This window comes from Delphinus delphis, chromosome 17, assembly GCF_949987515.2.
Source record: "Delphinus delphis chromosome 17, mDelDel1.2, whole genome shotgun sequence".
Taxonomy (NCBI): domain Eukaryota; kingdom Metazoa; phylum Chordata; class Mammalia; order Artiodactyla; family Delphinidae; genus Delphinus; species Delphinus delphis.
The window spans coordinates 8,623,001-8,637,249 of NC_082699.1; the positions used below are offsets into that span (position 1 = coordinate 8,623,001).

Here is a 14,249-nt window from a genome sequence, read left to right on the forward strand (position 1 = left end):
GAAAACGCAGGGAATGAATGAATGAATGAATGAATAGAAAATGCAGGATTCTAAAAGTCAAAGTAGCGGTTGTAGAAAGGAAGGAATGAACAAAGGGTTAGGATGAGGACACTACTGAATTCTGTTTGTTAGTAAATGTCCCATATACAGTTTTACAAGGAGTGTAAGAGGCGGTCATGTTAAAATGAGAAAACAGGTAGAAAGAAGGGTGAGCAAAACCCCAGGGTTGCTCATCACCGCCTCTCTTCCCTCCTTAGAAGAAAACTGATCATCTATGGGGTTTCCCAAGATTCTCAGTGGGCAGAAAAGGAATAAGAGTTTGAAGAATTTGATCTGCATTCCTATGTTTTGAGGGCTAGGAAACAAAGGCATGTCTAAGGGTAGAGAAACTGAGTCAGCGGGAGAGAAAGGAGGAGGCCAGAAGCAGGAGGTGCAGACACAGGGCAAAGGTCAGCTGCTAAAAAAATGACCAATGAGAGAGGAAAGAACGATTCAAAACACTTCTCAGAGTAAAGAAATGCTGTGCAGAGTAGAGAAATGATAATGGAACCCAAGCCATTAGGATGTGGCTACAGTCAAAGAGAATGGCAAAAAAAAAAAAAAAGTAATCACCATGTTGTTTACTTCTTGCCCTGTGCGTTTATTCTGATGGTTTTAAGGTGATTACTGTTAACAGCTAAGTTGACTATTTGGTAGTCCTTACACAGAAATTTGGAAAAGCAGGTCTTATATACCTGCTTAGAGCCTGAGGGTGCTGCCTAAAGGTAAGTGACATTATTTTGGCAACTGCCTCAGGGCCACTATCCCACACACATTTTCGAAGTGAAATGTTCTGTGTGTAATTAAAACGCTGCATCATGGTTGGACCTGCGGTTTCACCACAATTTTAGAAGACTGGCTCCATTACAGAAACCCAAGTACTATAGCTGCTGCAGGCTTTCAGGAAGTCGGGCACAGAATTGGTCAGCTGAGTGTCATGTCATACTTAGGTCATCCCAGTCACTCCCACCATCCCTGGTGAGACCAATGAGTCACTCTGAGCCTCAGTTTCGAAACTGCCTGCTGCCCTGTACGAAGCATCATAATTTATTTCAACATTGACTACAGATGAGGCCCTGAACGCCTAAGAGAAGATTCTGCGAGCTAGGCAGACTTGCTCTAGAACATAAGTCTAGTCTTGGCAAAACACAAGTCAAGACGCTACACCATTTTCCTTTTTATTTTTAAATAGATGGCGTAACAATATTATCACAGACGTTTTTGAAAAAAGGAAGCTACAAACCTTCCAACCCTCTGGGATGAGGGAAGATCAGAACATCAGAGGACTGAAAGACTAAAAGTTTAAGAAGGGATTACATCCAGAGACTGAGAGCTTGAATAAAGATAAAATCCAGACACAACTACGAATGAAATAGCAGAAAGATCATGCGAAGACCTCAGCTAGCACAGGTCAGTTTATTGTCTGAACTTCAAAGTGTCATTTCTCTTGGAAAACAAAATACATCCAATAATTTTTTTCACTTATTTAAGCTGTTTAAAAAAATAATCAGCGTTTTATTATGCAATAGGTAACTCCTGACGTTCTCACTCACCAGGACTAACCCCAGCAAATATTTCATAAATAACCTATGTTGGGCTCAGCTTTGAAAAGGGATTCAAACGCAGCCTAACCTGACTCCCAACTTCAGACAGTTCACAATTTAGTTAATATCTCCTCCTGTGTATTACAGAGTTATGGCAACAAATAACAGGCAGAGAATTCAGCACAGTGTTCCATCTATCGACTTGTGATAATAAAGTCTGCGTCACTGGATTTTATAAAAGTTCTCCAAATATGCATGGTGATCAAAGACATTTCCACAGCTCAAAACACAGAAAACGTTTTACTTGTTTTATAGACCAGAATCTGATTTCGAAAGGGTTGCTGAGTATCAAGCCCCCAAAGGTATAACTGCCAGGTGTTCAAGTTCATAACTGTCTATTCTTCTATCTGCCTTTACTAATACTTCAAAGTTATAAACGTCAGGCCAAACGAGGAAACATTTTGCCCCGTCTAGCTAACCGTAAATGAAAACAAACCAGAATTCAAGCAGAGAAAACAGTTTTTCTTACACGCCTGGATACAGCTCTATAAGACAGGGAGGTAATTTCTAGAATAAAGAATCAAGTGAAAAAGGTGAAAAAGCAGGATATCACCCAGCACATTAAGTCCAAGGCATCTGCATGACGCAGTGAGCCGGCAGCTGGGCCTCAGGGATTTAATAAGATCAGCACCCAGAAGACACCTCTCCAACTGACTTACACGTCACCCCTCACATCCCAGGGGAAATAAGAGCTGAAAGAAACTAAAGTGCAGAAAACAAGTCCCCTGAGTGCCACTTCCTTGTTTTGGTACCAAATTCCAGAGAACCCGGCGCCTTTTCAGTTGGACAAACGGCACTTTCCTCTGAGGAAGGGCAGCTCGGAGGAGACAAGGGCATCTGAACTCAGAGCACATTCCTCAAAGTGCCTTTGGTTGTTCCAAAGTGGAAATGCAGAGTAAATACAGTACAATGTAAAATTCACCATAAATAAACATTCAAACGTACAGATTACATTTTTGCCTTTTTAACTAAGTTCCTAAGCTTAAAAGACACAAGCTAGGAAAATATTTCTATGATCGAACAGAAAATTACACAATAAAGCCTTAGAAGATTAAGAATTGTAACATACATAATAAACAAAATGTAAGCAAAGCAACTTTGGTCAGCTTCAAAGTACTCTGTACCAGTTTTGCAAATAACTTTATTTTCTCACCAAAGCAAGCCTTAGGCACAAGTTGAAGGCAGTCACAGAAGTCAGGGGTTCACCAGCTACCTGGATTTTACCTTCATCAGAGGCTTTTCAAAAGGGCTGATCAGAAGGGATACCAAAGAAATGGCAAATTATAATCTCACATCCTTATTTTTCACTTACAAGAATACAGCATAATTAATTTCTGTACATAAAATGTGCATTAGTAGCATGACAAAAAAGCAGAGCCTGATGAGAAATTAATGATTCCAAACATTTTTAATACACAAATTTAATTATTTACTTCTCATAAACTGATCAAACATCTTCTACGGTTAGTTACAATGAAGCATGAAGAAACAAGACTGCCTTAAAAAACAAATCTCAGACGTTTGTCTAAGAGAATTTCTCTGAGTGAGACCTCAGACTGCTTTTGAATTTAAACCTAATGAGCTCTGATATGTCACAGTACTCAAATTCAAAGTGCAAGACATGATAAATACAGGCAAAGACTGCATAAGCTTTCAGAAAGAACATTATTAAATCATACTCATTTGTTCCAAAATATTAACATTCCAAAATCAGAAGCTTTGGACTGTCAGAAACATTAACAGAATGAAACATAGTCCCTGAATAATCAGGAAAAGACAAACTAGGGTTATAATAGTTATTTAAGCGTTAGGAGATCACTGTCCAATGTACAACACATGTATCTTATTTCCAAAAGTAGCTACTGAATAATGCTTTTTTAAACTAAGATTAGCAAATTGGACAGTTTTCCCGACACATGTAAGTGCTGAGTCAAGGGGGAAGTTGATGCGCTTCCAGGGTTCTGATTCGAGACTTTTACTTTCAGGCTCTCATTTTGATAAGCCTGCAAGAGCGAGCTCTAAAACAGAAACTAAATTTGTCATATTCCCTTCCGAAAAAATGGGTGAATAATCTACTTTCTGAAAGCAACTTGATTAAATGGGAAAAAATAAGAATAAATATTTGAAAAGTAGAAATTATCATAGTTAAATAAAATGTTAAAAAATGCAAATATTTTCCAATTTTAAGCTCTATAAAGAACCAAAGCTAGGCTAAGTTTCACAGAGGCTCAAAGAGATGTAAAAACATGAAACACCACTCCCAAAAAGGGTAAAAGAAATCAAAGGTCTTGGATCTTATCACTCTTAAGCTATAAGAGCTCTGTTTGAGGTGGGAAATGAATGAAATCTCATTTTAAGAAATGCATGTTACATATGTCTAATACAATTGTTTTTGCTATCATTGTTTTTGCAATTCATTTTAAATGAATTGATTCAAAGGTGTTTTTAAGGTTTTCTAACGGCAAAAATTGATTCTCCTAAAAAGAATTACCACTTTAATAAATTTAATTTACAAATATAAAAACCATATATACCTAATATACCATATATACCTAAGCCAAAGTTGATGGTCAATTAATAAGGTAATACAGGAAAAAATGGAAAAAGACCGTTATTTAGGATGAATAATTTTAATATGTACAACATTATTTAAGATAACATATTGACATTTTCCTTCCTGTGTAATATGCCTCCTTTAAAAAAAATACAAATTACTTTCTCTGGATGTCTATTTGGAAATGAAATTTAAAATAAATTTTGCTTTCACAGACAGAAAGATTCAGACACACTACTATCTGAATACAGTAACTGAACTACCCTAAGGCAAAAATATGAGGTTATTTTCAAATTATTTTAAAAGCACCATTAATACAGAATTTTACACTGAAATTTTTATCAACCTGTCTGACAAATCAACCTAAACAAATTACAATTAAAGAAAAATATCTGCCTTTTAAAGGACCATCATTTTACACATCAGTCATGTTAAAGAACAACAGAGAAGCACTGAATTTATGTATCATGCTAGAAATATTTTTATAATTAATTCCACTATAATCATCTTAATGAATAGCGTGTTAGAAGGACAAGCAGCAAGGGTTAATCACAAAACAATGTGTTATTAAGTTTCTGAATTTAGTTCAGCGAGTACATGAGTTGAAACAAAACGATACAGAAACCAATTATACTACCAAGAACATCATTCTCAATGCACTTTGTGGACCAGTAGGAGAATGAGGGGGTACCGCTTTCCTCAAGTGGGAAAGCCAAGCAAGGGACTAGCTAGGCGCTGTACTGGGGAAAAGATGACACAGTTGCCTTGTATTGTCCGATCGCAGCTGCCCCACTGCATGTTAAGCCCTGGATGAGCAAAGGAAAGAAAGAAAAAGGAGATTTTGCTTCGGGGGTTCACAAGCCAGTGACTTCAGTCCCTGCATCAAAGTTACTGGTTATGTAAATCCAAGATGACGCAAGTCTTTCCCTGAACCCCTTCATTCTGTGACGTACCATCAACGCCATCTGTGGTCTCGCTTTCTTCTTCTTCTTCTTCTAGCATTTCAAAAGGAGTCATTATATCATAGAGAAATGAGAGGAAACCATAAAACCAATCTGAACTTTCCTCTGCTAAAATATTAAGGACTTCCTCAAGAGAATCAATATTTTCATTACTGCCATCTTTGGTCAGGCCTACATAAGAATAAAGGAAGAGAGAAAGAGAAAATAAGGAGAGCAGTTAGGTGGAAAAAAGAAGTTGAGGAAGAGTGATCTCAAAAAGGATGTGCATCATGGTCAAGGAAGTTTACAGAAAAGGTATTTTGGAAAATAAAGAAATCGGTTAAGATGCACACCTTACAATCAACTCTCAATCATATGGACTAAAGGAAAAGCAATTTGACCAATCCTCACCCTTCCTACCAGCCCCTAACCGGGTTTGCCTTTCTCTCATCAGAGAATTGAGAGCCAAAAAAACCACAAAATTGTATCAGCCAAAACAGACTGACCAACTTCAACGGGAAAAGTGAGTGAAAGTCGTATGAGGATAAAAAGACACTTCCGACAAGCCCCACATTTGCCCATGTAGCACCCAGATATTATCGAGAGTTGATTATACAAACACTTACATATATCAATAAATATTCACTGAAAACAGAAATGTTCATTTCCTCCAACTTTTCCCTTTAGGAGCTGCAGTTAGTTTAGGAAACTCTGGAATTGATATGACTAGCAGGGTAACTGTTCAGCCTCCACAGATGGGCGCCAACGTGCTCAAATTATACCAGATAAACAACTTAAATTTTAAAACTAGAAAACGTTAGCTCTACAATGCTCTGGTTACTGACTTGTGGTCCTGTCATTCTGACCAATAATAAGAGTCAGCTATTAATAACAATTCGCTCAGCCTACCAATATGAGATGTTATCAAGGCCAGTCACCTGCAACAGGAACATTCCAGAGTTCTCTTCCTATCAGCTCACGGAATTAGCTTCTACTGCAAAGATCCCAGACCCCCATATGGAAAGAAAGCAGTGTATATATCGTTTTTATCATTTGTTTTTTTCCTGTGAAGAACTGGCTTTGGGTAAGACTGGTCTCTTGGGTCCAGTAGGTATCAAAGTCCACCAGTAGAACTGTCAAGTTCTATACAGTAAGTTCCATAATTTTGAGGAGAAAAAAAAAAAAAAGACAGGCTGTGAGAAATATGCACATCTACGATTTTAGAGCTGTTCGGATTATAACCACCGAATCTGGTATTTCTGGCTCTGACAACACAGAATTTGTCCACACAGCATAACTACCAGCAATCAAGATTGGCAGGTAAGGGATAATAATAAGACAACTAGTTTAATGTTAAAGATGGTAGTGAATTTTCCCCACATTAGTCCATAGAAGAACTACATTGCGCCATTCTTCATGCGTTGGGGGGGAAAAACCCCACAAACTTCAGTCGGTATTTAAATTATTTTTTGACCAACCCAGCATGTTTCTTCACTGAACTGAACAGTTGACAAGTGCTGTGAACAGAGATCTGTATTCCCACCCAAGCCCCTGTGGGAATAACACTATTTCTTCTCCTTGTCCAAAAACTCTACAGCTGTATACTTAGAATAAACATTTTTCTTTTTCTCCATTTTCCGATACAAGTACTTCCAAGTATTGAATATAAAATACAAAACTTTACCACCCTTCAGCATGACAGGATGAAGTATGCAACGAATATGCAAAAGTATCTGAGCAAAACTGATTACCCAACTATGCAACATTTTTGTGGTTCTTAAGACAAAAGTACTAGTCCAAAGAGAAAAAGAAAATATGTTCTGGGTTTATAATTCCTTATCCTCTAAGAAAAGGCCTGAACCAAAGAGCAACATGTGCCTGCCTTTGGGCAAGATCCAGTCCTCCCTTCCCTACTGCTCACTCAGGCATTCCCTACTGCTCACTCAGGCATCTGTCAAGTCCACAAATGCTTGTCAAGGCTCCAGGGACTGCCTTCCCTTTTGTTCTCTGGCCATAGCTGGTGCCAGCTAGGTGGAAAAGGATAACTATGTAATCCACAGGTGGTGTTACTCTAAGAAAATGCTACTCAGAATTTAGTCCTCTTTCCTATGGATTTATTTGGGAAACAAGTTTTCAAAGAATACATTATGAGACAATGTAGCTTTCAATCATCCAAACCAAAATCAAAGACATTTTAGTTTAGATAATTGGGCCACAAAAGTAGGAAGGAATGTAAACAAGACCAGGCTTAGAATATTTTCAAAGTATACTGTAAGGGCCGTGGCCAGAAGTAATAAACTTAATGATGCCTATTGATCTTGATTTACTCCCAGATTTCATTCTCTTTATAGTTCATAAGAAAAGCAAACTTTGAAATGTAAAAGAAATGTAAACATGAATGTGTACATTTCCTCAAACTGATCAAATTTAGATTATGTGCAAATTTAAGACTCCAGAAAGAAATACTAATGAGAGAAATCCAAACCTATGGAAGTTCAGCATAACTATTACCACACCTGCCATGCCAAGCTCTCACCCAAACTCTGACTTTCTACTTTCATCCCTCCCCAGGGATTCCCTCTGCCTTAATCCAAGGCCCTTAACCTTGAACTGCTTCTCCAATGAGAACGTACCCCAGAGATCTGGCTCCTTTTAGGGTACACACTCACTGAATATGCTCCCCCGTAATCTCTCCCTGAACATACAGAGCCCAGCAAGGCAAGAATTTCACCTGGTTCTTGCAACCATCCACCAGTAATAGAGGCACAACTAGGCTACAATAACCTCACAAAGTAGAAAAGAACCTTAGTCATAAAATTCAATTCCCATCAAGGTTATATTTCATGCAGAGAATTCAAACACTACAGAATAAGGTCAGAGGACAAACAGCTTACATTAGTTTCTTTCATCTTTACCAAAGCCACAAGCCAACTGCGAATTTGTACATACACACAGTAAAATAGTTTATCTTAGCCTTTGCGCAGTTAATAGTCAAATGACCAAATGAACACTCAGATTCACCAACTGAGTTCTGTCTCCAAGTATATGATTCTTGCAAAAGGAACAAGTTACCATTTGCCCATACCACATATGTGGCTACCCACAAATGGCAATGTTCTAAATTACAATTAATTAAACTCTTAACGGTTGCTTAAAAATATTAAGGGGAATACATTTTTGAAATCTAAAATACTAAAAATCAAGTTATTAATGTAAGTTTGCAATAGAAATCAATGTGTGCTGTAGAAGAAATAACATGTTTTCATTTTTAATAGTTGACATTTCCTGACAGACCAAGATAGCTGATTTTAAGCACCTGCCCCCTTAAAAAAATCAACAAAATACAGTAGATAAGTAATATTATTTCTAAAAATGAGGCAACGGCTCACATGAAGTTATTTTTAAATAAAAAGCTTTGCTATTCAGAATCTGTCGTTTAAAGAAAAGTAACAAAATGAAGTAATAAACCATTTATAGGCAGGCAAATTAGCATCATTCTGAAATAAGGTCTATGTAATCTTCTTTCTTACGCAGGCCTAGGATTATAGTCTTCTGAGAATTTACCATGTTTACAGAAACCCAAATTTAGATATATAATGACAAAATTGTATAGAAAATTCTATTACGGTTAAGACAGGAAAAGAAATTTCATGGGTATAGGAAGCTTTCACTGTTAAGTAGCAAATATACTTCTCACTGAGCAGTAAAAGAAAACAATGTCAAAATTAAGATGTTTTATTACACTTCAATACAGATGTATCTCCCATTTTTTTCATATCCATAAAATATACACAAAATTGTGTGTCTAGGAAGAATCTGTGCCATTATTCTATTAAGCTTAGTATGTAAACCTTGCCATATTTGTTATTTTTCTAAAGACTTTAGTGTAAAATGTTTTAATGCATATTACGCTACATACTAAAACAAAGGAAAGGATGCTGTTTAACAAGCAGAAATAATATCTCACCAGGCCAGATTATATAAAATTTGCATATTAAAATTAGCACCATCCTTTCTAGTATGAGAGTATTTTAAAATTAAATGAAGGGATATCACATCTTTATCTATTATTAAAAAAATCTCAATGATAAAGATGGGTAATTCTGGTGATAAAAGAGAAGGGTCCAAGACTTAAAAAAAATCAAGAAACCTGGCCAAAGACTACTAGTTTATATTTTAATGTTACCTTTCAAATAGTCATAGGACATTGTAAGATGTTTACTACCACTATTTTATTTCAGAATGAATTTATGTAAGCCTTCAGAAATTTACATTTTCAAATGGACATTGAATTATGTCAAATGATGCTAAAGAATGGTCGCCATTACCATATGTGAAAGCAGACTAGGACATTATCTACATGTTCAAATGTTATGTTCAGGATATAAAGTGCTTTAAATCTAAAAACACATATGAAATTATATTACTTATATTTGTGCAGGAGCTATATACTTATCCATTTGTAACAGTAAATTGAAATGTGAGAGTTTATAGAAAAATAATTAAGCCATTCAATATCCCAACAAGAATGAAATAAATGATTTAAGTGGGAAAATATCTTTCATAAAATGGAAATGACTGACACAAACATTACTAAATCTAAAATATTGGGTTGGCCAAAAGGTTCATTTGGCCAACCCGATATTATTTTGCTTCCAACATTTTAGCACCACTAATTAAAAAAAAAAAAAAATGTGTACTTGCCTAATAAAACTTTGGCATCATCTACATCAAAATCTCCATCACCATCAGCATCATAGATTCCCAGTTTTCCTACAAGAGGGGAAGGAAAGACGGATATGGGAACAAAAGGAAAAACAAATTTAGTAAGGTGTTACTATTTCTTACAGTCCTGCATATCGGCCATTAATGCAACCAATCAATGCAACTCTTTGCTCCTTTTATCCTTAAAAGCCGTGCTAATGATAATCTCACTTAAAAATGAAGGCAGTTCACTTAGAGATTGAGGAAATATTCACCTAACAAATCTAAGAAATATAACTCAGATAATATTTTCTTTAAGGGCTTAACAATACCCAGAGATTTAATCATTTCAGAGTAGTTTTTTTTAACTTTACTGCTAAAAATATTTTAGGTAAAATTTTCAACATACATAAGGAATAATACAGATCCATTTCTAACAGTTACATGAAATTTAATGTTTCTAAAGTACAGAAGTTCCTCACACCATTAATATTCAAAACAAAAGAACACCCACTGAGCCTCAAATAAAGACCATATATAACATCGAGTATAAGTACTAAAAATAAGAGGATGATTAATTTTACGTTTCATAATAATGATTTATGACAGAAGCATCATGAATCAACCTTTAAAAACAGACTTCTGGAAATAAAGTATGTAAAACTGGCTTTTTGAAACTACAAAGGAAAACTTACACTTATCCTACTTAAAAATGTAATTAGCACTGGCCACCTACTACTGAGAAAAAAAATAAGGCTTAGAACAGACAAGCTGAGAAGACAATACTAGCAGACTTCCTCCTTCAAGAACAGTAAATGTGTATTTTAACTTTATCATCTCAGAGCACTATTCAGCATTTCAAATATAAGTCAAATACATTCAGTTCCCTAAAAACATCCTAAAATCAACACAGTTTATAATTCATCATTGGACAATGGCTGTGAAGAGACTTATTAATTTAACATTTTAAACAACAATATTTTAAATAGCAATATTTAAACCACATTTACAAATACAGCATCAGTACTAAAACACCAGTTGGCAGCACTGCCACCATTTGTTTGTTTAAGCAATGCTTTTATTTTTACTTATTTTTTTTGAATTTTAGAATTTTATTTATTTTTTTTATACAGCAGGTTCTTATTAGTTATCTATTTTATACATGTTAGTGTATATATGTCAATTCCGATCTCCCAGTTCACCCCACCACCACCATCCCCCGCCACTTTCCCTCCTTACTGCCACCATTTTAAAATAAAAACTAAGTTAACTCCAATAAAGATGTTAAAAAAAAAAAAGGAAGTTAAAACATTGCACAACAGCAGGAAGATCTTTGGGAGTAGAGTTGCTATGACCAACCTAGACCCTCCCAGAGCCCTGTTCCACTTAGGAAAATATTGTTAACCTGCTATGTAGAAGTCTGATTGACAAAGCACATACACGTTGAAAGTGACAATAACAATAATAATGTAGACATAAGGAAGTTATCATTTCTATAGCTAAGAAAATATAAGTGAAAAGCGCTGGTCTGCAGTTGAGGCTACGTATAGCACAGAGTTCAAATAACAATAAAAAGACAGAAAATACTATACTTTCTCACAAATTTAAGAGGGAAAATTGGTCCTAGCACTTACATTCTCTGATGCAGGTGATAACTAAAATAGTAGCCCAAGGATGAGGTTTTAGAGACTAACACAAGTAGACTTAAAAGGCATCTCCAATAGCCTACCTTGAAGTACCTCTGATAAGTTATAACGGAAGTCCTTTGCTTTGGCTGCATGCATACAAAAACACGAAAATTGTTACTTGAGCTTAAATGTACACATCTTCTAAATCTCTTCTTTTGTCTGATAGACTTTGCTTCGCAACATCATCAACATAAGTTAACAAAAGCACAGAGCTACTCAGAAGTTCATCTCCAAACTAAAATTCTTCCTCTATCACTCTTACCAATCTACTCGGAGGCACTTTCCTCGAAGTACAATAATAAAAGTAAAAAGCTTTAACAAAAGGCAGATTACATGTGTGTTTTGTTATTCTTTGCCTTTCCCCCCGGAAAGATGGCTGGCTATAAACTAATAAGTAAAGCAAAAGTGCAGAACGGTCTATGGAAGGGAGGGGATTTTCCCTGTGAGACTGTACATACGGAGAAAAGTATGCATTTTTTTCAGTGAAAAAGTCCACATCTTTCACTGGATTATTAGAAAGGAAGGCCATTTACTCACAACAGCCCGAAAGTGGAAATAACCCCTATGTCCATCCATGATGAATGGATGAGCAAAATGTGGTGAATCCACACGATGGAACATAATTCATCCATAAAATGGAGTAAATACCAAACCCTGAAAACATCACACTAAGTGCAAAACAACAGACACGAAGGGCCATGTATTGTATGATTCCATTTATGTGAAATGTCCGGAATAGGCAAATACACCAAGTGTATTAGTGCTTGCCAGGAGACAAGAAGGAGAGGGGGATGGAAATATTCTGAAATTAATAATGATGACAGCACAAAATTATATGTTAAAAAACAGTGAACTGTACATTTTTACACATTTACAATATTGAATTTTATCTCAATTACAAAAAGAGACTTGGTCAGGTGAAACCAAAAAAAAAGTATGACTCCAAAAATTATAAAGAATCATTAACGTAAAAAACCGTGAAAAACTGCAGTGATTATGGGGAGAGAAAAGGAAATGGAGAGGAAAGGAAGACAACTATCAGAAATAACACAGCAACTTCCTCAGAACATCCTACAGGCCACACCTACACATGCACATGCACGCACACACACACTCACATCCACACACAACAGTTCCAACAAGGACACAGAGGCGTGTGCTTGGAAATGCTCTCTTCAAGGCAGGGTCTTGCAAATCGTGTTTATGATCCATTCATGGGTCCTTAAATAAATTCAGTGGCTCCTGACAAGTATTTTAAAAATTCATAATACAACAAAATAGAATAGAAATTATAGAGTACTGCATGTCGTGAGAGTACGTACTGTTAAAACTTTTTGGTGTGATATATAGACAATATAAAGCCTATTTTTTTCTATGACAGATCATGTTCAAAGAAGTTGAAAGTACCACAGCGAGGTAACCCTGATAACATCCCCTTTTGTTCCTTCCCTACTGAGAACCACTGAGAGGCTACAGAATTGACAGTACCAATAAGAAACAATATGAAAATCCTTACCCAGCACTTCCTCGTAATCAACAAGATCAAACCAGACCACAGCTACCGATGTCCAGACTCCGAGCAATGCAATGACCATAAACCACGTGAAAAACGAACTTCCAGAAAGTCCTCCTTTCCTCCCATTCTTGTGTCCTCCATGCTTTGTCTCTGTTAAAAAAATAAAACAGACGGACAATGTCATTATATAAGAAGAAAACACTTTATTGAACCTCTTTTCACTGAAATATTTCTCCAGGAATTTGTGAGTACTTCCAGTGGTAAATCACTTCAAAACTATCAATAGTTTTCACTTAAATTCTTAAATCATGTTACACAAAATAAAGATTTTAAAAATGGAAAAGACTATGCTTAGCCTCAATACCACATATGTATGACCCTAACTTCTAAGTAATGAGAGAAATAAACTACTAATGGGCTAGCGATTTTTTTAAAATAAAAATTGATATGTGTATTCCTTCCAAGTTCTTTATCTAAACGACCTAAATATAACCTCCTTCAAAGTTCAGAGCATATCAACAACTTAAAGAGATCATAAATGTAGCCAAAGCCTTTATTTTTCCTGTCGCATTTAGTTTCTGTAGAATCTTGAAAACTGTAACTGCCATAGAAGAAGCTCCCCGCAAAACGCTTCATATTCTTAGCCAGAGACACAGAGATAAAGGAAGGAAACTATTTATAGGAAACAGAGGTCAGGGAAGAAGAGAAGCCAAACAGTGCAATTCAGTCCACCTCCACAAGATCCACTGGGACCCAGGGGAAAAGGGAAAGGTTTTCATAATTGGTCTCGACGTAGGATACAGTTTTGTAAAGTGCTGTCCACCAGAAGTGTCATATCACATTTGATATGTTTAATATACTTTATACTCTTCTGGAAATACTCGTACAGCCAAAAATAAACAAAAATAATGATAGCCAAGTAATATTAAGAGAAAATGGTCAACACTGTCCTTAAAAGGACCATAAAACTCAAATTTCTCTTAAAAAGGAATATGATAAATATTAAATATTAATAAATAAATTAGAAGAATATGTCATATCTCAACATGCCCTTTGGGAAAAGGAAAAATTTATCAAGCAAGTAGGAAAGTAGGATGCTATCTTCCGCTGGTGGAGCACATTACCTCCTCTACGTGCATGCGATTCTCACAAGGGTCCTGTCAGTGTTTCTCAAGAGGGTGTTTCTAGGTTTAAACAGGACAA

The 14,249-nt window shown here is 36.0% G+C and overlaps 1 protein-coding gene across 4 annotated transcripts in view; it reads right to left on the minus strand.

Annotated features, from left to right (window-relative positions):
- Window positions 1-14,249, minus strand: part of ASPH (aspartate beta-hydroxylase) — a 205,764-nt gene that overhangs the window by 158,087 nt on the left and 33,428 nt on the right. For 2 of the 4 annotated variants that reach the window (XM_059994695.1, XM_059994693.1), the window contains exons 2-4: window positions 13,047-13,196; window positions 11,572-11,616; window positions 9,843-9,911 (exon numbers count right to left, since the gene is read on the minus strand). In XM_059994695.1, coding sequence (XP_059850678.1) covers window positions 9,843-9,911; window positions 11,572-11,616; window positions 13,047-13,196 — 264 coding nt within the window. Of the gene's footprint in view, window positions 1-172; window positions 5,331-9,842; window positions 9,912-11,571; window positions 11,617-13,046; window positions 13,197-14,249 lie in introns of those variants that run through there. The other 2 variants (XM_059994696.1, XM_059994694.1) reach the window with 2 other exon arrangements.